The sequence below is a fragment of the Serinus canaria genome, chromosome 14 (genome assembly GCF_022539315.1).
Source record: "Serinus canaria isolate serCan28SL12 chromosome 14, serCan2020, whole genome shotgun sequence".
Classification (NCBI taxonomy): Eukaryota; Metazoa; Chordata; class Aves; order Passeriformes; family Fringillidae; genus Serinus; species Serinus canaria.
The window spans coordinates 8,389,913-8,415,088 of NC_066328.1; the positions used below are offsets into that span (position 1 = coordinate 8,389,913).

Below are 25,176 nucleotides of genomic sequence, written 5' to 3' on the forward strand. Positions count from 1 at the left end.
AATTGCTCTAAAAAATCTACCTTGCAACTCAGAGCCCTGTAAGTCCATCTTCAAATGACATTTAGAAATGATCTGGGGTTCACCACCCCAGCAGGAAGACTGCATCTCTTCTGCCTGTCATCATCAGTTATCTGGGGCTGATGCCATCAGGACATGTTGCCAAGTAAGTGCCTTTGTCAAGAGGCCAGGCTGGTGTTTTTTGGAAAGGCCACCTTCTGAGGACACAGTCATGAATCCTAAGCCATCCATCTCCAACTAATACACAGCTTGTCTGGGTTATTAATGAGTTCTCCTACAAGGCAATGGATCACAGGTGTAGCTAGCAGGACTATACTAAATGTTTTGCTATGATTTATTAGCCTACAGAAATCAAATATTGTGATAAAACCATGTAAAAATACCCCAAAACCAAAATTTTCGATAGGATGTTTTTTTCTTTTTTTGTGTGTGTGGGGGGTTTTTTGTTGTTTGCTTGTTGTTGGTCTTTTTGTTGTTGGGTTGGGGTTTTTTGGGTTTGGGTTGGATTTTTTTTTTTTTTTTCGTAAAATTAAGGAAGGTAAAGCCTAATCCTGGGAGACAGCACCAAGTTATTTAAACCAAGAAGCCGTACAGGCCATCAATTAATCACAGGATAAATTAACAGTGGAGAAGAAGCACCCCAGGCATACTGATTTGTCAAAAATACTCCATGCCAGGACTGCAAAACAAGCAGGTGTGCTAACTAAGGGCACCTGCCATTCTCCTCTTGATCCAAGTATTTTGAATTCTTGCAATGCAACCTGCTAATCTCATTGTGTCAGGTAATTAGCATGCTGAGTCCTTTGGGCTATTAATGGGCTAATTATACAAGCATTGCTGCTTCTATCATTAAGTACTGTAGATAGCACAGAGACTTATTGCTGAGGAACAGGGCAGGCATTCTGCAAGGCCAAATGCTCATTCCCACATAGACCATGAGAGGCTGCACTAGACTGACCTCAGGTTTACACACTCACAGCTTCACCACAGTAGCTTCCTCAGATGAGGAGAGATCTTTGTGTGCCAAAAATTCAGCTTTACCCATCAGGTCAGAGCCTTTTAAATTCAAGGGCATGCCTTTCTGGGAGGCTAACTGCTGTATTCCACTGCTAAATGACCAGGATTTAGGATTTGCTGAGCAATCTGCTGATGGCTGAGCTCACCAAGCTGTGGAATGGACCTAACCCAGAAGGGGCTGGAGCTGGCATTGAGAAAACAAAGCTTTTCCTTTGCTCACATTCAGGAGCACCATTTCCCTGGTGCTACCACCAGTACTTCCAAGAAAGCCTGGAAAAGAGAATGGTAGGAGCCCACAGGCCCAGGTGAGCAGCTGGAAGCAGAGACTGGTGCTCCTGTCCTGACCCAGGGAGGGGAAGCATCCTCCCCAATCCTCCCTTGGCTCAGCCATCACTTCTCAAACAGGGGAGGAACCAATTTCTTGAGCACCAACAAGCGCCAGCACTGCTGCACTCAGGTGTGACCCTGCAGCACAGCCCTGCAGCAGCAGTGCCAGCCCCCTGCACAGCCCTGCAGCCACAGTGCCAGCCCCCTGCACAGCCCTGCAGCAGCAGTGCCTGCCCCCTGCACAGCCCTGCAGCAGCAGTGCCAGCCCCCTGCACAGCCCTGCAGCAGCAGTGCCAGCCCACCCTGGTGCACACACGGAGCCCTGTGTGCCCCCAGGGACTGACAGCACTGCAGGGCTCAGGCACAGCCCCACATGACACAAGGTGAGGGGCACTCCACTGGGGGGCTGGCCCTGTCCTGGCTGCAAAGTGACTGCTGGTGGCAGCAGGGAGCCCTGGGAGCCTCCTGGAGCAGGAGAGCCCTGCAGAGCTGAGCAGCAGCCTGAGGCAGAGCCCTCTGCTTCTGCACACAGTGACACTCACACCACAGCTGCATCCCCACCTGCAGAGGGGCCAGTTCCACACAAACTCACACCTTCAGCCTTGGGGGGGTAAAAAGTTCCTGCTCTTTCCTTCCAGCTTGTTTCACAACAGGTGAAGGTGGAGAAGCTCCAGGGGCAGCAGCTGAGCACTGTGCTACACTGAGTGCAGGTGTGTGACTGAGCTGTGCTCCCTGATGTCTGGACATCCCCTGGCAGAGTCTGAAAGGAGCTCATAGCAAATTTCAGATTCAATCTGCCCTTGGCCACAAAAACAGTGACACCATGGAGCTGCTCAATAGCAGAAAATAAAGTAATTAACATTTGGGATTTTCAGACTGACCCAGACTCTGAACTGGTAGATGCTGCTTTCCATTTAAGAAGCATATTTTCCTGACAGAAACGACACACCTGATCTCATGAGCTCTTTTTCCACTGTCACAATAATTTACACAATAGCAACATCATTTCTAGGCCAATGCAGAGCAAAAAGCAATTAAAGAAGCAGAGGTCAAACCAATTCTTTCTGCAGCTGCTCTTCAGAAGGACACATTTGGAAACAGAAAGGCTTCTTAAAAAGACATTCTTTATAATACAAATGCTGAAATACAAAAGAAAATCACCTTTACTTATATCCATTAAAGGGGTTGAATTGTTGAGGACAAGGTAGATATGTAAATAAAACATTTTCATGTTATGAACTTATTGATGCAGCATTCCACATGAGCTCATAAATGACCCCTATACAGCTGATGGGGGCCTGGGTGCCACATGAACTGTCCCTTTGGGGTCAGGGCCCACATCCCCCAGAGGGCTCCTGCACAGGAGGGAAGGCTGAGCCCCCAGCCTGGCTGCCTGCTCCCTGCAGGGCTGAGGGCACTGCACACCCAAGAGCTGCTGCCCAGGGGATGCTCTGGGCCTTGGAGCTCCAACATCTGCTCGGGGGACAACCCAGCCTGAGCCTTCCCTTGTCTCCTACCAGCCTCAGTCACATGGAATCACTTTTTGCCAGTCAGCTGTTTCCTAAGCCATGAGGCTGCCTGGGTGGCATCAGCCCTGGCACCAGATCCAGCCAAAATGCCCCTCACCTTCCCCTCTCCACTGAGAACTGCACACTGAGCACTTGTGCAGAGCACCACTGCAAATCATCATCATCATCCATGAGTCAGGTGCAGTAGCAGGATTTAAAGTGGCATTTCAGAAACTGATTCATCCTTTGACTGAACTTATCAGCACCCTTGCAATGCCCAGGGAGGAGCATTAACTAAAAAAATTTCCTTAAGGTAACTTGAGGGCTATCAGTATCACTATCAGGCTGGGGACACGCCTGAGCCTTGCAGCTGGGGCCGTGAAACATCTGCATCTCCTGCAAACTCTGCTCGGCCAGCTGTGCCGGGCAGTTCCTCAGCAGCTCCCGCCGTGCTGCTCCGCCCCGTACGGCCACACAGCGCCTCTGCTGCTGCCTCTCCGGAGCACCAGCAGGGAATGTCAGCGTGGAGAGCTCCACACCAACAATTAACCCTCCTGCAGCCACCTCCACATCACCTGCAGTGCTAAACCCACGTAACTCAGAGAAAAGAAAAACCAGCAAAAACATGCCCATGGCTGCACACAGGCAGCTGAGGGGCAGAGCCCCCCTGAGCACACAGATCTCATGGGACTGGGTGGTGTCTCTGGCAGAACCACATCCCTGCTGGCACTGACCCATCAACACTTCAGCACTTCCCACTCAGCCTCAGCACTTGGTGAGGTCTCACAAAGTGCCCCCTTCACACACCTGCCCATTCAGGCAGGCAGCAGCCAGTGCCCAGTGCCCAGCCCTTCTGTGCCCAGCAGCCAGTGCCCAGTGCCCAGTGCTCCTGTGCCCAGCACTGCCTCAGCCAGTGGGGCTGAGCTGCCAGGTTAAGTAGGACTGAAAACTGCTCCTGAAGTGCTTGACATCAATGTTAAAAGGCTGTTTAGCACAAAGAGGTGCGAGGAGGGGCAGCAGCAGCTGGGCTAATGATGCATACAGAGAAGGGCACAGGCATGGCCCAAGCCCTGCCCTTGCTCCTGGAGCACTGCCTGTCTTATTTAGTAGAGAGGAGAGAAAAGCACGGGAGAAGATGCCGTGGTTTCCCATTTATCAGTTCAATTTCCACATTAAACTCTCTGTCCAGCCTTCCCCTGCAGTGGCTGCACCTGCCCAGCTCCAGAGGGAAGGAGCTGCTGGAGCACATGGCCACACACAGAGCCAGCTGCTGCCCCACGGGGCACAGTGCCACAGCAAGGGACTCTCTGGAAACCTCCCCAGGGACAGGGGCACCCCTGTGCTCTGGCTGGGCTCCCTGCAGTGCCCCCCTAACCAGGAGTGTGCTGATCACAGCCTGCTCTCACACAGGGAGGGGAAAGTCCTGCAGCACACATCAGGGATCCAGGGTGCAGGGGAAGTGTGAATGCACAAGTGTGCCTTGCAGAGATCTCAAGGGCAGCAGGGATGACACCTCATGAAATTACCTCATCAGGAGACACTGGAGTAATGGGCTGGAATCATCTATGGCAACAGCCCAGAGGATACTGAAAATGAGTGTCTGTGGCTGGCTTTTACCACTTCCAACTCCCCTTTTTTAAAATTGCATCTTAATTCTCTGCACTATGAGCCTCAGAGCCAACAAAGCATATTTTACACACCAGTGCCACACAGCACCTGCAAACACAGGCAGGGACAGCCATGCAGGGGAGGCAGCCTCTGCCTGCACCATCATCCATCTCCTGTGACAGCCACGGGGCCAGGCACAGACATTCCATTTGCAGACACTGCCCTGCTGCCCACAGCAGCTCCTGCCACCCAGACTTTTCTTCATTTGATACACAGGCAGAGTCTGGCCCTGCAAGAGGTTTGAACAATTCCTTTCACTGCAGTGTGAGCCAAACAAGATGAAGGGCTGAGGGCAGCAGAGCCATGGCACTGCTTAAATTAAGAGGCTTGGCAAGAGGAGCAAGCACCTATCATCAGCCTGGAGAGAGGAGGGTTTGCTCCCTTCTTTAGGAAAAAAAGATTATCAAAAAGATTCCAGAGACCTCCAGGACAGGCAGTTTCTGCCACATCAGATGCAGTACATTTATTAACTAAGTCTGGTGACTTGATGAATCTAATTTTGCCTCCTAAGCAAGCAGCAGATTGGGTCAGGAAGGGTCAGCATCTTGTTGCTCTCACCCTGATTAATGGAACTTCACTCCTCCTTGTTAAAGCAGTCAGTCTGCTGCACAAAATCCAAACTCACCCCAGAGCATCTTCCCTGAGTGACCCCAAACAGGACTGGGCCTGCAGGACCCCTCAGCATCTCTGACTGCCCCTCTGCTGGCCCTGCCATGGAGAGCAGCAAGGACACAGGGACTGAAATGGAGAGCACCAGGGCCCCTTCTCCTCCCAAAGGGGATTTGTACACCTGGAAATGCACACTGTGCACTGTGAAGAGGCTCTGCTGGGCCTCAGGGGTGCCCCCTGCCAGCTCATCTCCCCAGGTCCCCCTCCCAGGACCTGCTGGGCCCCTCGTGGGGCCACCAGCCCTGGAGCAAGGCCTGGGGACAGGAGGCACCAGCCAGGAGCTCACTGCCCTTCCCAGACCTGGGCAAGGACCATATGGAGGCTGCTGCATAAATGGATGGGGTGTTTTATAACACCAGACACAAAGGCCAAATTCTGATCTAAATTAAACAGGTATAAATCCCCAGAAAACACAGTGCTGACATCAGTGGGTTTTTTTCCATTTTTTCTCCTTGGGCTAGGATAGGATTACACAGGTTTAATCAGGGATTACATTTTGCTTCTGCGCTCTAGGTATGGGAAATATACAGACAGTCCAATGGTTCCAAAAGACATGTTTAATAGATGACAAGAAACAATTTTCTAGCAGTGAGTTGTCTAATTATCTGTCCATCTAAGAGATGTTATGATAGTATTTCAAAAGAGAAACCAAATCCTCCTCCTGCATTCCTGCATGGGAAAAAAACCAGCTTAATTTGACTCATATATTAGAGATTTCTTCCCTATATCTGTGTGCAAAAGACAAAGTGCCTGAATGTTTGCTGGGTTTTCATGTGGGAAAGCAAAAGCAAGGGGAGAAAGGAGAGATGGGCAAGTCAAACTGCAGCTGTGTGATGACTCCAGATGGTTTCCATCCCTGCAAACTGCAGCTAGAGGTGATGCTGCTTTCTCCCGGTCACACTTCCACATAGCCAGGGAAATCAGAATTCAGATATATTTCTGGAGAAGCCTCAGGACAAAAACTTGATCAAATTTCAACCTGCTTAGCTGATTGGGACGTTTGGAAATCATTCTGTTAATTAAAAAAATACCACTGAAAAGCCTCACTAGCTCTGCATCCTGCTGAAAAAGGCAGCACTGCTTCAAAGAGAAAACATTTCAATGAAAGCAACCCAATACCCAGAACTGCATCATCATCAATACACACCAACAGTTACTTCTTCTTCCCCTTTCAAAATACAAACTTCATTAAATGGTCCCCATATTTTCCTAAAGGCCAACTAAAATGAGCCAACAGAGGAACCAGGTATATTGCTACTGAACAGCAATCTGTTACTTTACTCAAGCACTGCCTGTTAACTGGAAGTTAATTAGAGCCCTGGAATAAAGCATTCAAGTTGTGCAGGGGTCTGAAGACACACATCACAGCACCTGGGGCACAGAGGTGGCTGGCAGCATTGCCAGGGCCCCTCTGCTGCAGCCACTGAAACCACAGGGACAGCTCTGCAAAGTCTCAACACTCTTGGGAACAAAAATACTCAAAAAAAAAAAAAAAAAAAAAAAAAAAGGGAAAATGGGTCCTAAATCTTTACAGGAAACAGAGACATTGCCAATTTTTGAAGCATATTGAAAAGTGAGGAGTATCAGCAAATCCTACCAGGAGACAGATGCCCATGAGCTGCACCCCAGGCAGGAGTGACTGTGAAGATGTCACCAGTGCAGGTCACACACATTTTGAGGTCCATCTCCACCAACAAGCACACCCTGCCCAGCCTGCTTCCCTCTGTCCCAGGCAGAGCATCCTGCCCTGCTGGATGGCCCCTTGCAGACAGGAATGGAGCAGCAGGAGGAGCCCCACTGCTGCTCTCCATCAGCCCCAGGGCTGCCCTAGCCCAGCTGCCCTTTCAGCCAGGCCAGAAGGAAAAGCAGATTTTGCCTCTACAATTGCAAGGAGATGATTTCTCCCTCTTTGGGGACTCTGCCTGTGTAACAAGCCCTAAAGATCCTGCCATGCAAACATTCCAAGAGCTCATTTAAATGGAGAAAGGCACACAGCCACCACAAGGACCTGGGGGAGACAAACATCCCCTCCCTGTGAGTGCTGCAGGTTGTCTTTTTCTATGGTTAGTGATGGGAAGATACTAAGGAGTCACTGAGACACAGCTTGCCCTGGAGTGCTGCTGGTTTTTATTGGGCCATCTGGGCTTTACTGCAGTGCAAACAGCATTACTGGTGATTGTTATTAACAACATTATAATCATTAACAAAATACTACAGTGCTCAGGTTTCAGGTGGAGTCTGCCTTCCTGCTGCACAGCCCAGACTTTCTGACAGGCTGAGATTTATTGGACAGCCCAAAATCCCTCAGTGGGGAGAGAACAGGGTCTCTGGGTGCCCATCATCCAGCCCTCCCAGCACAGAGGCTGCACTTGCATCTCAAATACTCCTTTTCCTTCATGGAGATGATTTTGGCAGCAGCTTCCAGTGCTGCTGTCAGGGCCAAACTCCACCTTCCCCTTGCCATCAGACAGAGAACACCTTTGCTCACAGGTTTGTTCACATGGTTAGAACAGTCCACCTTTCAGAGCCTGCCCCATTTCTCTGCAGGAGGTGAGCCCATGACTTGCCTGCCCTCAAGCAGAAGACGGGGGATATGGGTCAGATTACCAAAAAACCCCAGAAAGTGCAAAAAACAACCACCCATGAGAGTGCCTTTCTGTTACAATATGTATATGGCTGCTCATTACCTAGACAACATGTTTGGTGAAGTAAATGAAAATCAAACATCCTCTCCACCAGCTGTTGCCTCACTCTTTTCTCTCTTTTTTTTTTTTTTTTTTTTTTTTTTTTTTTGTTTGTCTTTTGTCAGGACATTAGACTTGTCATGAGCATCAGTGGCTTTCCTGGTTTCAGCCTCTTTTGGGAGAAGCTGTTAGCAGACAATACTTGCAGCAGCAATGTGACCCTGGATGCTTTTTCCTGGAGAGGAGGTTTCCACCAGAGCTCTTCCCACCTCCTTTTGGGCACTGGACTGGCACTGTGAGCTAGTGCCAGCTCCAGCAGCATCTGGGGAAGGAGCAGAGGGAAGGCAGGAAGACAGCAGGGACAAGGTGTCCTGCACCAGTGTGACAGGAGAAGCATTTTGGTCTGTAAGTGCCAATAATTGACAGTATAGAATCCTTGTGTGCCTGAGGAGGAGGAAAGAGCAAAGAACCAGCCCTGGCTAACACAGAGCTCTTCCTGGGCACCAGGGCACCTCTCCAAACCCAGCTGTGCTTCAGCCCTGAGTCTGGTGTGGAGTTCATCTCTCCAGAGCACCACCAGGAAAGCAGGGAGGGTGCTTTACCACGTGTCTCCTCTGTCTGCACACACAGTCCTTGGTAACTCACAGCAAAGGGTGGAGAAATCCACACCAGAGTGCACTGAGCACAGGCAGCTTGATCCAAGATGCACAGGAGAGAAACACACAGGGGGAAAACAAAATGCATCTTATTTTGTGTGGATAGTGCCTTGCTGTGCAGAGTGGAACCAGCCCCCCTGGGAGCCAGGAGCCCCAGCTGATGGGAACTGGCAGAGTTCCAGGGCTTTCCATGAAGCCAAGCCAATGTAAAGACAGCTGCAGACTGGGTCCAAAATACAAAGCCACAATAAAGGTTTCTTTAAATTATTGAAGACGTGCTCACCTCTGGCTCCCATGGCTGCTTTTACAGCTCTCTCTCCATTCAAAGCATCATCACCCACCCTTCAAGCAGGATTATTTTGCTTTTCAACTGGACTTTGACTCAACAGCAAATTTAATTAACTGACCTAATGGACTAGAGATGTGGATTAGAAAATAAAAGAAATAAGAAACTATTCCAAACAAAACACACAACAGAAAGAACCACCACTGCAGCAAAAAAGAACCCCAAAGCACCTAAGTTAAAAAAACAAAGCAAAATTACACCCTTGCTATGCAGAGATGCAAAACAGAGATCTCACATTGCAAGATACCCACTCTGCCAAACATTTGCTCTTGATTATCTTGCAGCAGAGGATCCCAAAGCCCTCCAGGAGCCCTTAAGCTGAATAATACTGTAAGGTGCCAAGAAGGAGCTCTGTGGGGAGCAGCACAGCCCCCTTCCCAGACCTTCAGGAACTCATGTCAGCACAGATGCACACAGGAATAGACTGTGCTGCCCTCCCTGTGGGGGACACACCCCCAGCACCACCAGGAGCCAGTCTGTCACTTGGAGGGACACTGAATGTGGCTCAGCACCAGCACCGTGTCCCCTGAGCACAGGTCCTTGTGGCAGACAGGGCAGGCACTGACCAGCAGAGGCTGTGCACACTAACACATCACCAGCAGCCCTGGCTCCAGCTCTCTGTTGGCCACACCGACCCCACCCCTCACACCAGAGTGTCCTGGGCACAGCAGAAGCCCCAGCCCAGGCAGGGCCATGCCCACCCTGCCCCTCACCCCCCAGGCCAGGGGAGCCTGCTCCTCCCAGAGCTCTGCACCTTCCTTCCCAGCTGTGCAGCTGCTGGGGACATCTCTGGCCTGGGATTATTTATTGCAAACTCACAGCAAGCAATATGTCACTCAGAAAATGAAGCCCCACAGAGGAGTCTCAGTGCCTGTGTGACACAGGGTGATGAATCAGCCAGGATCCCATTGGCTCACTGGGAATACACCCCTTTGCACAGGGAAAAACAGCCAGAGATCCACCATCAATCCTAACTTCATTCACTGTGCTGAGCAGCAGGGCTCCCCTCACCCTCCCAAGTGCAGAGCTGCTGCTCTGTTTGTCTTTCTGCTGCCAGCAGGAAAAGGGGAGAGCAAAGAGTGAGTGATGAGTGACTCAGGCCTGTCACCAGGCCACCTGATGGAAGCTCCAGGAGCAAACCCATCACTGCACATGCAAGGGGCAGGCAGGGGGACATGCATGCAAAGCAGGGATTAATTACAGGTGTTTTGCTGAGGAAATTTCTGAGCATGAAGGGCAACATTTAAGCTGCTAATCAGCATCACTTTTTGTTCTAACATGTTTGAAAACAAACTAATGGGCTGGAATAAGCCTCCTTGAACCAGCTTTGACACCTGTATCTTCCATGTAAAAAGTGAAATTAAAAAATACATCCTTTCAGAAGCAGATTCTTTTCATCAAAAGAAATGATGGAAAATTGTTTAAGAAAGTGTGAAGCATGAGAGCCCAGTGTGGGCCCCACCACCCCACGCAGCCCCTCTGATCCTGCAGAGGGCCAGAAGGTCTGAGCCTGCTCCTGAAGGTGCCAGCTCCATGGGGGGTGCAGTCATGGCATGGGAGGGAACCCCACCCTTCAGAGGGGTCCCTGCAGCCCTGCTCAAGACTTTTAGGGTGGGAAAAGGCAGAGAATGCCACCAGCCTCAGCAGGTCCCTGGCCTAGGACAGCAGCCCTGTGCTCTGCCACTCCTGCTCCCAGCACCAAGGCTCTCCTGCCTGGAGAACAAGAACAGGAGACCCAGAAACTGCTTAAAAATAGAAATTCCTATCCCAGCCAAACACCTCCAGTGCTGACAGAGCTCTTGAGTGAGGTCAGCTCTGAGCCTGCCCGTGGCCCCAGGGTCTGTGGGCTGTACCTGTGTCCATCTCAGCTGTGCCATGCAGGGCTTGGCACAGAGTGCCAGCCCTTCAGAAACACAGGCATGAGCAAGCCCTGCTCACAGAACAGCTGAGGTCACTGTGGAACACCTTTAGGTGCCCCCTCTCACCAGCAAACCACATCAAGTACCACAAGTTTTCTGCCAGTGCCTGGGCTCCGTGACTGTTCACTGCTGTCCCCTCATTCTCCTCAGGTCTGACCCTGTGCCCAGGCTGGGTGCCACTGAGAAGGGCAATTCCTGCTCCTCCTCTTCCTGTGCACAGGAGCATTTTGAATGGGACCAGTCCAGCCCCCAGCCAGGCTGGCAATGCTGGGCACAGCCTCTGCAGAGGACAGAGTGCTGATTAAGCTCCCTAGGGTGGGACAAGCAGTGCCCTGCACACCCCCAAATGCTGCCAGCAGCACCACACTCACCTGTGAACACCAGGCTGGCATTCTCCAGCTCCTCCTGTGGAACCTTGAAGCTGAAGGACTCGTTGTAGAAGGGATCTATGGTGCCCCTCATGCAGGAGGTCTTCTTGGTTTTTGTTAATTTCAATCCGTGAACGAGCTGAATTTTCACAAAGGGATCTGGCAAAGAGCACAAAGCACAGGCCCTGTGTTGTGGGGATCCTGAGTCAGCAGCCCTGCTCACGAGGGCTGGGCACCCCAGGATGGACTGTGCTGGGAAATGGCCTTTGGGAATGGCTGGGACTTGTGCCCCACGCTGCTCCCACAGACTGCAGTGGGCACAAAAGCCAGGCAGCCAGATTAAAAACAGTCCCTGCCAAAACCACAGCTAATGTCAGCCTTGAGATGCTGTTCTTTTTGGGAAATGCCAAGGTTCTGGCAGCAGCAGAGGCTGGGGCAGGAACGTGGGAAGACCAGTGGGAAGACCACCTGAGGAGAGAGGCAGGAAGCAGCTCCCAGGCAGAGTGGCCAGGGCCAGCAGGGAGCAGTGCCCAGGGGCTGCCTCACACAGCACAGCACAGGGGGATGCTGGCTTCTCACCTCAGCCTGGCTCAGAGATCCTTATTTTAAATTTGGCAAACCCTCCCCTGTACCCCAGAGTAAGTGTTCCAAATACTTCCATTATTGTTGTCTATACATACAAGAGTGACATCCAGAGCCTTGTATAAACAGGAACTGAGCATCAAATCCCCCTGGGTCCCCCACAAACTGCAGCCTCACTGATCTGCTTTAAGGGCACACATAATCTGTGCATGAGTAATGTGAGAAATGCACTGCCCTTTACCTGAACCTTGGCTCATGTCTGTCTGAAGAAGCTGTTTTGCTCTAATGATGTCCACGTTCAGCCTTCCTGCACTTGGTAGGTAGTTTAGTGACAATAGCAGCTCTCCCAGCTCCACTTCATTCTGCAGGGAAAAGAGAATGTGAGGATTTAGAACAGAGCTCAGAGGGGAAGAGAAGGGAGAGAAATTAAATAAATCCCATTTGTCTAAGTGCCTGAAAAATGAATTTTAGTCACGCTCTGAACTGCAACCAAGAACCATCTGTTGGTACCTTGTGCTAAGTGGAAACAAGGAAGGAACTATCCCCAAAGAAGATCCTCCTCTAATCACCAATCCTTCACCAGCTTCCCAGCAGCCAGAAAAAGAGGAGGCAGGAGCACAAGGTCAGCTTCTACTTGTTCCACCTTTGATGGCTCCAGGCAGTTCTGATCTTACCAAGGTGCAGAACACAGACCCACTGGAGAAGACATTCTCTTTCCTCCCCAGCCCCCAGGGGCCACAGCAGCCACTTGGGAAGTTCAGATGGTTAAAGCACCCCTGGGTCACAGCTCAGAGTCCCTTGGCACAGAGACTGTGACACAGCCTGGCTGTGCCCTTGCTGCTCCCCTGGCTGCCCCATGGCCACAGCCACAGCTGTTCTGCCATCATTCCTTCTACCTTTACTTAATGATGCTTAAAACAGTAACTCAAGAGCTGGAGAGCTCACATCACTGCTCCTCAGAGGTGAGGGTTTAAATAACCTCTGCCCCTTGCCATGACCTGGCTCTGAGAGCTCCTACTCTCAGATGCAGAATGCCCACACTGAAACACTCTGGAGATGGGAACACACCAGGCAGTCCAGGCAGGAATTGATCCAACTGCCCAGAGCCAGGTCCATGCAGAAGAGCAGAGCTAGTGCTTCATCCCAAACAGTCAAACAGTCCAAAACCAACCTAGGTCAGGTGTCAGAGCCCATTCCAAGAGGAAAAGGAGTTGCAGTGGTATTGCAATCACAACAAAAGGCTTAAATGTCTTTACTGATGCCCCAAATATTAGATTACAGAAAGCAGAGACTATGGGTAGGCAGCAAAAGGTTCTCGGAATAGCCACAGCCTGAACTGACCCAAAGAACCAGGTTCATTGGATGGGCCAGCACACGAGGCACAATCCCTGGCAAAGACATCAATGGCTCAGGGAAACTGAGGCTGGGAAACCCAGCCAGGAAAAGCATCTGATTTCTTAACTCAAACTTCTTTTGTCACAGCAGCTTGTGGGTCACACTGTGAGTCACACTGTGGCTCCACAGCACCCACACCCACATTTACCACACGCCTTTTCTTTTGTTGCTACAGCATTTCCACCTCACCCAGAAGGAACCACTCCTCCATCAACCTGGGCCAGGTCCCACGTCTCAGTGCTGAGATGTGGGACCTGGCATAACAAATATATGATGTTTTAAGTTCTTTCCATCAAAAAGCCTCTCCCCAGCACACACCTGACCCAATACACACACAGCACTCACGTGCCCACGTACACCGTGGTGCCCAGTGGTGGCACAACACAAGAATCCAAGAGTCTCACTTCCCAGTGGTTTAAACACCATCTAATTGATTTAAACTATCATCTCTCATTTGATTTTGCCCAAAAATGCTCCTCTCAGGTCTGTGGCTGGAACAGCCTGCAGACATGTTTATCATCAAGAACAGGCAGTGATTTTTAATCCTATTACCAGGACAGGATGGAAGCATCACAGTGCCCACACCAGCACCCTCAACAGGAGCCACACAAGGCAGCCCTCCACCCCAGCTCATTTTTTGTAACACACAAACAACATTTTTAACTGACCCAGTCCTACTTGCTTTCACTGCTGATCAGGTTCCATTCAGGCTTAAATTCCTAGAAATTCAGGTGCATTTGGAAATGCAAATTAGGAAACTGCTCAGTGATTTTATTACCTGCTGGGGAGAGACAAACAGCTGCAGCTGCAAATCCCAAACTCCTGGCACAGCCAGGTGGCAGGCTGGCATGGGGCAGTGATGGAGGACCTTTCCAGTCACTTCAGGCTTAGAGTGCTGAAAATCTGCATTAAGATTTGGGATAATTACTTGTGGAGCTGTCCATTGATGGAACCTGTTGACCTTATCCAAGAGCTGCAGGTGTTTCCCTGGGCCAGAGAGGAGCCATGGAGCTCAGCAAGGGAAGGCAGATCTGCATGCTTCCAATTCATTTGCATTTCTGATCCATTTCCAACAAAAAAAGCCTGATGATGTACACTGACAGTGCCAGGCTGGATTTGTAACACCCCCTTGGGCACTGGCAGGAGAGCCATGTCTCATCACCCCTGCAGAGATGATGGAAGGAGCCCCTCAGTGCAACAATCACACTGCTGCCCAACACACCCAGCCTGCCACAGGTAAAGGTAGGACCTAACCTAACAGGGATTTCAGCACCTCTAGAAAAATCCTTTTGGCTATCTAGGTTTAAATTTGAATAAGGAGAGATATAAAATGTTATATCCTGTGATCCACTGAAGACAGGAGGCAGACTAGGAGCAGCTTCAATCAGTCTCAGATCAAGCCTGATCTCACAAATCTCAACAGCACCTTCTGATGCTCTCCAAGAGTGCCCACATTTGTGTTCATTGTTCTGAGGGGAGGAACAGAGCCCCAGTTCAAAGGCCAGGCCAGGATGGGTGTGCTCAGAGCCAGCAGGGAGCAGCAGCAGCAGCAGCAGCAGCAGAAGGGGGTCTCCAAGGGGAAGCCCAGATCCCAGAGGGCTCCCCTCTCCAGACAGGTGACTCAGCCTTTCCCAGGCTCTCAGTGCCAGCAGCCAATGCCTCTGCTGTTATAAATGCATCACTTCCAGCCCAGCCACCAGGATCTGGGAAATGTGCTCCAAACGCTGCCCCAGCACCTGGGGGATGCCAGCCACAGGAGAAGGAATCAGTGGCTGCTGTCACCAAGGCTGGCTCTGTCCCCACCATGCCCAGCTCAGTGAGCAGAGAATTCCCAGGTGCTCCAAGGAGCAGGAGGTACAGGCAGGAGGCTCCAGCTCCCTGGGCCTTTCCCAACAATGCCACGGCTCCCTGGGTGCTGTGACAGCCTTGTCACCCGGCTTGGGGACACTCGGTGCTGCCAGAGCCCAGCCCGTGCTCAGGGACAGCCGTGGGGACACAGAACATCCCCCCCCTTGTTCTGTGTCCTGGGACAGCCCCAGAGCTCTGGCTCCTGCAGGGCCTGAGCTGAGAGGAGGGGATGGATCCACGCACCAGAGCTGCCATCGGTACACTGCTCACAAAGGGCAAGGAAGTGCCTGGATTTTGTGTTTCCCAGGTCTGTCCATCAGGAAACTACCGAGCTGTTGGTTTTGCCTTCGGTGTTTTGCTCCCAGCAGGCAGCGTGCAGAGGTGCCCCTGTCTGCTAAGGCATCATTTCAGCTGCCATTATTATGCTGATGACGAGCAGATTCGTGCCGAGATCCCAGATGACCCTGGAAAAGCAATTTCCTGTTTGATGAGATGCCCGAGTGACACCAAGTCTGGGATGTCTGAGACTCTCCTGAAGCTCTGATTAACATTTCACTCCTGGCTGTATTACACTGCCAGGTTGGATTTGCAGCCTCGGGCTCGCCTGTGATCCAGAACCTTCTCCAGTTGCTGCCTGGGCTGAACCCAGAAGTTTCAAACCAGAATTTTTTCTGTTCTTTTCTGTCATCTCTGAAACACAAAGAGGCTCCCCCAAAGAAAGATGAGCTTTTAATTAATGCACATCTTGTTTGGACCAGGTAACTCCTTCCTCACAGCCTCCCAGACCATTCCTTGTGCATTGCTGCAAGACCAGCAAAATTCTGCAGCTGAAACCCTTCCCAACAGGAGCCAGAGCACGTTACATCAGCACTGACATCCACGCATCGCTCCTAATGAAGTTTCAGATTGATTTTCCTCCTCAGTGTTATCTGTGTTGGTGCCTCCAGGCACATGAGAAAACTGATGGTTCAGAACAGTTTGCTCTAACAGGTTTTCTACAGCATCCTGTGACACAGCCATTGTTTGGGGAAGTTTGAGTTATTAAGGACCAGAACTTGAGGAAAAAATATACTTACCAAGGAAGAGGAGCAGTGTTTCCTACATAACTGGCACCAACTGGATGTAGGATGAAGAGAGTCACAAAATCCCTTCTAAAGCCAATTTGTCTTTGCCATGAGAAAGCTTCTATTGTGCAAAAAGCTTTGGGATGAAGATATCCTATGGAGAGGTCCTGCTCCTGGACCCCACCAGCCTCTCCTCTCTGTTCCTCCTCCACAAATATACCCCAGCATCCCAACTCTCTGCAGGAAGGGCAAGGAACAGCACTGAGGGGAAAGGATGAGGTGACCAGGAATACAGAAAAGGATAAAGAGAGAACAGTCAAGAAGAAAAATTTTTCAATTTTTCTGAGCTTTACAGACTCAAAAAGGAAAGGAGAAAAAAGTTCCACTTCCACTGAAATGGAACTAAGGAAAAACAAACATACAGAGTGAAATAAAAGAAGATAGAACAACATAAGCCAAAATATGAAAACAAACCACAGGTTAAAAGCTAAAAATGTTGTTATCAGGATGGACAAGCATCCATCACAGTGACCTAACTCCAGTGACCTGCAGGGTGGGGGTATCCTGCCCTCTGCCAGGCTTTACCCAGGGCATCTCATCCACTAGCCACAGGAAAACTTCCAGGGTGATTCTACCATCCAGCTGTTGAGCAAACATGGCCCCATGCAACCCCCTTGGACCATCTTGAACATCAGAAGTGACAGGTCATTCCAGTGCACTCATAGTATGAAGTTAAAAAGCAAGTCCAATACACACTCCCTCTACTATAAAAATGGCTTAATTTGAGGGAAGAAGGAACTTCTTCATGCTATTTTCCCACTATAACTAGGCTTTTTTTTTTTTTTCCTTTTACAGAATGATCTCCAAGCTCTCATTACTGCTGGTCTAAAACATTTATTCCTACCCACTCAAATCTGCCAAAAGAGAAATGAATCATATGTCAATAAAACTTGGGGTCCTGAACATGTGCTTCAGAATTCGTTTCAGCGGCGAAATATGCGAATGTGAGCCCAGCTCAGCGAGGCCTGCCAACTTCATTCATGGCAATTAAGCAAAGCCACACACATTTCAGGGGATATTTAAGGAGTGCAGAGTGTTCCTACAGGGACTGGACTCAAGAGCCTTTCCATGAGCAGCTACTGCATTTTAGAAAAGCAATAATTACCCTGCAAGAGAAAGCCTCCCAGAACTACCAAGGATAAGGATTTGGCAATACCTGCACTGACATTTTCCTCAAGAAGTCCTTCTGCTCAGCTGCTGGCTCTGATGATGCAGCAGGCAGCAGCTCCCTGTGCCTCCGCTTTGGGCTCAATCCCCTATTGCATTTGGGTTGCCCCCAGACAAAGGGAGGAATGGTGACTCTGACTCCATGCTCTCAGAAGGCTAATTTATTATTTCATGATACTATATTATATTAAAGGATACTAAACTATACTATACTAAAGAATGCAGGAAGGATACTTACAGAATGATAAAAAGATAAAGAAAACTCGTGACTCTTTCCAGAGTCCCAGCACAGCTTGGCCCTGATTGGCCAGAGAGTCAAAACCACTCACACAGAATCCAATGGAACAATCACCTGTGGGTGAACAATCCCCAAACACATTCCACATGAGCACAACACAGGAGAAGCAAATGAGATAAGAATTGTTTTCCTTTTCTCTGAGGCTTCTCAGCTTCCCAGGAGAATAACCCTGGGTGAAGGGATTTTTCAGAGAATGTGAATGCCACAATCCCCCTGAACACCAAACGTGGACCCCAGCTCAGAGAGTGTTTCTGTGCAGGCACAACCTCCAGCCCGAGGCTTGGCACCCAGCAGTTTGTAGCTCTGGCTCCTCAGGCTGAGGGCACAGCCTGCTGCTCAGCTGTACTTGGGTTCTCTGGGCACCCACTGCTGACAGGGAGCAGGACAGTGCTGCTCAGCACCTCCTCACAGCAAGGAAATGCTCTGCTTGTCACTCACAGCAGCTCCAAGAGCTGGTGATGGAGATATTCCTCCAGCAGGGAGGAGCTCTGCATCCCATCCACAGGCCTGAGGAGCTGATCTTAGTCCAGCTCCCAGAGGAGCCAAGAGTTGTTGGCTGTAGAAGCTGGACCATGCCCACCTGGGAGAAGCTCACTGTCCCTGCTGACACTGCATGCACCAAAAGATTTCTGGCTTTCCCCAGCTTCTGCAGCTCACAGGTGCTGGCACAGCCCTGTACAAAGGCAGGTTCCAGCTCTGGGATGAGGGAGCTCAGTGTGATGGTGGGACAAGGACCTGGCACCTGACTTTATCAGCACACTGTGTCAATGGCTTCCAGGTGGAGACAGCAAGTGCAAAGCAGATGTTCATCTTAGCTCGTGTCATTTGGACACTTTCTCTGCTCTTTCACAGTGCCTGCCACCCTCCTACTCCCACCAGTATGAAGAGAAAACTTCTCCACAGCTCCTGCCATCTGGATTCACTTTCCTCCATCTCTCTCCAGCTCGTGATGTTTCTGTCTATAAATTCTATTAAAAAAAAAAAAAAACACACCAAAATTCACGTATTTTGTGTCTTTCATCTTCACAGATCCTGTCTATGACTGTCTGTGTTTCTCTCCCTCCTGTTCCTGCTTTTCCAAGCACCTGTTCAGCCTTTTCTCCTGTGGCTGTGGGGGTGCTGCCAGCTGCTGCTCCGTGTCACAGCCCCAGACTGGCCAATTTTCCTGGCTGAAGATCAGAACTGCACCACGGTGGTTTGTGGTGCTCTCCAGGATCCAAGGATGCCTTCTGCCAAATAAAATGCGACTGCACGTAGATGTTTATTTCTGTGCCTGTCTATCAGCATCTCCCAACACAAAGCACACTTCAGCAGGCTCAGGTTCAATCCAACAAGAAACTGATAAAGGCTGTCTGTCCCTCAGCTAATCAAGCAAAAAAGTGAGAAGTATAAAAAAAAATTGTCAACATGTCAAATCTATCATTCCACAGGCAGAAGGTCCCAACTAGTATTAAAAAAAACCCTCAGAAATTTCTAGCACAAACATCACTGTTCCTGAAAGACATTAAAATGTATTTTTTCAAAGCAATAAGTTTTATTGTTTTACTTCTTCCAGGATTTATCTTAACCCTTTGATCAATTAATTTAATCACCACTAGGATGAAACATGCCTTACTCAAGAAACTTTAAAAATTTTATCATTGAGAAAATATGAGAAGATGATGCCAAACATCATCCCTGGATGTCCTGTACAAACACTGTTGATCCCTTCACAGTTGCAGTCTGCCAGCTGAGGTAAAATCAGCAAAAAGGTATGAAAGGCCACTTTACTGATCAAAGTGTGGAGGAATTTTTGCCTAAGTTCTTCCATATGATAGCAAGGGGATAAATGCAAAAGGCTTTTAAGCCTGTGCATTCAAATGGAGTTTTGTCTTTCTCCTTCCTTTTATAAATATCAGAAATGCCAACTTCTGCATAAATAATTTATCTTCAATGCTGGTGAAGCAGACAGCACTGCTGAAAACAGCAGCAGCTTTCAATGAAACTTTGGAGAGGGGGAGAGGAAGAGCTGGCTCTGAGCTTGGCACATGAAGGCAGAGATGATCTTTTCTAATCAAGGTCTGTATTAGCTGTGGAATGAGTCCATGTTACTCATAAAGAGATGCAAAATACAGAGAAGTATTTGTCATGCAAAAGTAGGGAGCAGGGGGAGAAGCAAAACTGCATGGTGGGAATCACAGGAGGGTGATGGGATGCAAAGACACGTCCTACACAAACACACACTCAGGGACCCCATGATTTTGACTTGTGCACAACTTCCAAAACTTTCCTTTCTTGCCTGAGAGTTGCTGAAGCAAATCCCACCACACTCCTGTTTCAGGAAATCCCCCCAGTTACCTGGGCCCTGATCCTCCTGCCCTTTGCAGAGTGCAGCAGGGCTGAGCAGGAGAGGAAAGTGCTCCCAGCCCCTCTGCACACACAGAGGGGGCAGAGTCAGCCCCAGCTGGCTTCACTTCCAAACACTGCTGGGGTATTCCCTTTCCACAAGTGTCTGATCAGAAATTTCCACTCCAAATCAGACTCTTGAACCCACAATGTAAAACAGCAGAGAGGCCAATGATTTACTGCTCATTTCATCCAGTATCTCTGGCTATGGCACTCTTCTGTGAGTACCTAAAAACCAAAGAAAAAGTGAACCATCCAACACGGTTTAATTCAGCAAGGACTCCTTGGAAATTGCAATTTGTGAGCTGGGAAGGAACTGGGAGAGGCAAGCTTGTTACACCAATCTTGTGTGACACTCCTGTCCTTGGTAAAGCACTTGAGGTGCTGTTCACACTATGTTCTTCTCTTGGTTTTTCACAGGGTTCCTGCCTCTAGCTATGTGGGTGATACCACTAGTGGCAAATTTGGTAGGCAACCACCACTCCTGGCTGCAAAGCTCAGATCTTTCCACTGAACAGCCCTTTCCTGAGAACAGAGGTGAAAGCACACAGACCCTCTGATCTCCTCTTCCCATCCCACTGAATGGCTGAGATGCCCAAAATGCATGCAACACCCCACTTGCATCAGACAAACGTTTATGGCAAATTTAGTTCCTCCAGGGATCTGATGAAAACAAATCTACCACTCCTTTGCAGATTGTTGCTTATGCATTATGCCACAGGTCTGGGTAGATTTCATCTTCTACATGTTTTACTGAAGCAAATCATTACTGAAGTGGCACCAGCAGCTCCCCTCATGTCCTCAGAGCACAGGAATGACCTGGTGGGACAGTGTCACAGCATTCCTGAGAAGGGATGCAGGTCACTGCAGTGACAAGACACGCCTGCCCAAAGTGCAGATGTCCAGAGCAGTCTTGAGTTGGTCTCGTTTAAGCTGACATAGGATCTCTGCTCATGACTATAAAAGACAGCTCCTCTCCCTCACACTGTTAGTTATAAAACCAGTCACAGGCCCACATAATCCCAACCCAGCAGATGCTGTGTTAACAAGATGACAATCACTAATTAGAAGCAGCATCACTTGCCAACAGGCAAAGGAACCACACACACACACAAAAAGCCCCAAAACAGCAAGAAGAACTGTGGCAATAATCTGATAAATTCTGTTACCTGAGAACTAGGCACAAGGGCTTTCCACCAGTGTCCACCTTTCACAAGGTCGACATCGCTCAAGGGCATTGACACTTTGCCAATAACACAATGGCGTGAGAATTTGTCAAAATCCACTACAGTTAAAAGCAGAGTTCTTCTCTGGGCTTCTAAAAAGGGGATTTCAAATGTGTACCTCTCCTCAAACACCGGGTTCTGCGTTTTGCGCTTCACTCCGGTCTGCTTGGAGTTCTTCTGGTCAGGAAGGAGGCAGATCTTCACATAGGGGTTGGAGTGAGCCATGTCTTGCCTTGAACCATCATAAGAAATTGGAGGAGGCAGATCTTTAGCCTCAATGACTCTCACTATTAGGTAATTATGCAGCAGATCATACTGTGTGCTAAAATGCAGCATGCCCAGCTGGTACTTGGACAAGATCTCCTCATCTGTCAAGGAGTCCATGTCATCACTGTTTGAGTCAAGAGAGTACAGCCTTGGTTCAAACTTTCTAAAATAGTCATCTGGGGTGTAGGTTTTCCGCAGGATAGTTGGCTGAACTATTTCTTTCTTAGCTCCAATTATTCCAAACTCGATGGGTTTGATGTCAATTAGGGGAGAGCTTGGCCTCCTCGACTCCAGACCTGAACGAGAGAAACACACAAATGTGACTGTCAGAAAGTGCACTAAAGCAATTCCAGGTGCTCAGCAGCCTTGGGTGCTCCTATTCTGTGTCTGGGCAGTGCCAGCCCAGGCTCCACAGTGGGGTTTTCTCCCTTGCCCTGCCCACAATTAGCAGCACCCCCAGCCAGGCTGAAGCACAAGCTGGCCTGCATCCTCCCTCCCTGCCCATCTGCACGTGCAATTCCCACGCTCCTGCTTCAGCGAGCAAAACAGGGCTGGCCCCTTCCACAGGATGAGATTTTAACCCATGGGCCTTCAACTTGACTTGGTTCCCTGTCCAAGAGAAGAGAGAGCAAGCAGTGCAGCCTGGTTTCCTGCCCCACAAGAGCTGCACTAGTGGTGGGAGGTGGTCCTTACTTGAGATGCGCCGCGTGAGGCTGTAAGTGGACCGAGATGTGTCTGAGGACGAGCGCCTTCTGTCAGGGGAAACATCCTGGAGAGTGGGAGGCAGCTCGCTGATTGCATTATCAGAGTCTCCATCTTTGTCCTCATTTTGGCTGCTTATCCTGTTATAATGAGAGACCTTTGGATGATTCAAGCCAGTACAGGGAGAATACACAGGATAACAATGTGTTCTGGCATTCTGGGCTAGCCTTGGGTGCTAGTCCTTCGATGCTCTGGGGTATCTCCTGATCAGTCTGGCAAGCAAAAGGCTGAGCAACTGACTTCAGACCTATGTAAAAAACACATTCTTGACCTTTCTGCCTGTCTTTCAAACAGTTTTATCAGTATTTCATTATGACACAGGCCACTAAGGCACATGCAACTCAGATGTTGATCAGAAATATTATGTTGTCATCTTAATGCAAAAGTTCCATAGTTTCTTGGTGATTTCTCATGGGCAGCTCCTCACAGCACTGACTCCTTCTTCTTCACAGCACAGCCACCTCCAGCTCTCTCCTCACCCAGCTAACACACTGTTTTATAGCACTCATCCTCACTGGACACAGCTTGGCCTGTTAAGGGCAGGCCTGCTCCTAATCTTTGGTAGTTAGCTCAGCTGCAACTCCTCAGGGGTGAGACTATCTTCTGCACTATCTTCATTTTCTTACATTCTATCCCCACACAATATTATACTTCTCTCTAAGGAAAAAAATCAAACCAAAACCCCACAAACCTCAAACAGCAGCTTCCTGCTGTAATTCACAGCTGCACTTTGGAAGCACAGACTTCACTAGGAAAGAACCAGCACAGAAAATCACCATGCTCAGATATCCCAAACCTACCACACACCTCCTGGTAAAGCACTGCAGGTTTGCCAGCAAAGTTCCAAAACTTGATCTTACAGACACAATTCATTATTTGATATTTATTGGCATGCCTTTTAAAATATTTAGCTGCTTTTTATCCACTTCTATAAACCAGATGTTGTTCCCAGCAGACAATAATTGTACTGCCCAGGGATCTTGTGGGAGCAGGGAAGTTGGCAGCATCTAAATGACAAAGCAAGTTTTGTAGCATCTTGGAGAAGACTCCAGAGAAGGCTGACATCATAGAGAATCCACATATATACATTTAAACAAACTGAAAGGGGAGTTACATGTACAGACAAGTTGTTTTCATCTAAAACAACATTCTAGTTAAAAATCCCAACATGTCCCAGCTGCAGTGACTCCTGAAAGAAGTGAGGATCTCCCAACTTTGACTGAAAGCAGGGCAGGAGCAGACAGTAACAACTGCAGGAGGTAAAGTCTGCAGCTGTGTGCTCAGAGGGGAGTGCTGCTGATGGAAATGGAATCACACAATGGGTCCATGACGTGTGGTGCATCCTGCAAAACAGCCAGGCCACCAGACAGAAAATAGCAGCAGATCACAAGGAAAGCATCAGCACAAAATGAACAAAGCAAAGGGGAATTCTGTGTGAATTTTGCTTCCAAGCCACCCTTCCTATGTGCACAACTCAGCTGGATATAAATGAAATATATTGAATCATTTTCATTAGTAACCAATGACTGGAGCAAAGCAATTGATATATTCTACTAAAAGCAGTAAACTTGCATAAAAGCCCAACAAGCATTAAGAAAACAAACCAACCCCCAAAACCAACTGGAAATTCTTATCCAAGCCACAAAGCTCACAGCAGGATCCATGCAAATTTCACCAAGTCACACAACTCATCCACACTAAAAAAAAAACCAACTCTGTTAACAATCAAAACCAAACCCTCTGCTAAAAGGGGTGTACAATATTTGCACAGCTCTGCAGCCCATTAAAGGCAGTCCAAACCATGCAGCTTGATATATAATCAGTACTTGGAACACAAATAGCTTTTTCATGCCTAAATGCAGGTCCACACAATCACAGGTGGCATTTGGATATGCTTGTGTTTGAGAAGCAAATGCACAGAGCAAGGCAGGGTGAAAAGGGAATCAGGAAGAGAGGCATTAAGGATGTTCTACAATGGGTAAACGTAATAGTGAGTTAATAACATACAGATGACCTTTAGTAAGGAAATTGCTACTGAGCCACAATAATTTTTCCTCAAATAAACTTTGGCTCTGGTTAAAGCAGCTCTGTTTCTGTTTAATCTGAACCTTTGGAAAGAGGAGTCGTGTCCTGATTTCAATTCAGTCTCACAGTGTGCGCTGTTTATCTTTGGGGTTTGTGAAGAATATTCCATAACAAGCAGCTCAAACATCCACCCTCATTCCCAGGCCATTTCTGCAGGGACCAGGATGGAAGTGCTCCTCATGAAATAACAAAAGTTACCATGCACTCAGGTCTCTGCAACTGGACTCATCGCAGGAAGGTTTGGGGTTTTCTTTCCCTATTTTTTGGGGGTTTTCTTTCCCTATTTTTTGGGCTGCCACTGCCAAAAAAAAAATCAGAAAGTGAGAAAAATCCATATTCTCCCAAGGGAAGAGCTTAAACTTGCAGCTTTATTGTCCACTCCTGAATTTCCACGACAATGAGATTTCTCAGAACTGCCAGAGGGAAAACCTAGGGCCAAAATAGAAAGGATGGGTCATTAACCACAGGCATTTTTATGTTTGCCTATTCACCAAGGAGGACCATAAAAACAGTTTTCCCCTGGGGAGAGGGTAGGAAGGTGAGGAAGGCACCAATTGCATTCTACATCACACCAGTGTCTCAGGCCCGTGAAGAATAGGCAAGGTGGAAAGGCCTCAGCTGAAAACGTAGATCTATTTTTAAAACAGTTTCAGGCTGCAAGCAAGGAATACAATGAATTGATTTGTTCCCAAATTCAAAGCATGCATCCAAATGAAAAATAAGGTGACGTCAAATCTGTTTTTCATTGTAGGGGTTTCCACTAAATACAAACTCTCCCTCTCAAAAAATAAGAGAGGAAAAAAAAAAAAAGAATGAGGGGTTCAACTGGTATACACAGATCTCTGAGCACTTAAAAT

The 25,176-nt window shown here is 48.8% G+C and overlaps 1 protein-coding gene across 1 annotated transcript in view; it reads right to left on the reverse strand.

The window, feature by feature from the left end:
• SYT17 (synaptotagmin 17) overlaps positions 1 to 25,176 on the reverse strand; it is a 34,370-nt gene that overhangs the window by 1,840 nt on the left and 7,354 nt on the right. The window contains exons 4-7 of the mRNA XM_030229475.2: positions 22,166 to 22,314; positions 21,149 to 21,768; positions 12,004 to 12,124; positions 11,184 to 11,339 (exon numbers count right to left, since the gene is read on the reverse strand). Coding sequence (XP_030085335.1) covers positions 11,184 to 11,339; positions 12,004 to 12,124; positions 21,149 to 21,768; positions 22,166 to 22,314 — 1,046 coding nt within the window. The remainder of the gene's footprint in view (positions 1 to 11,183; positions 11,340 to 12,003; positions 12,125 to 21,148; positions 21,769 to 22,165; positions 22,315 to 25,176) is intronic.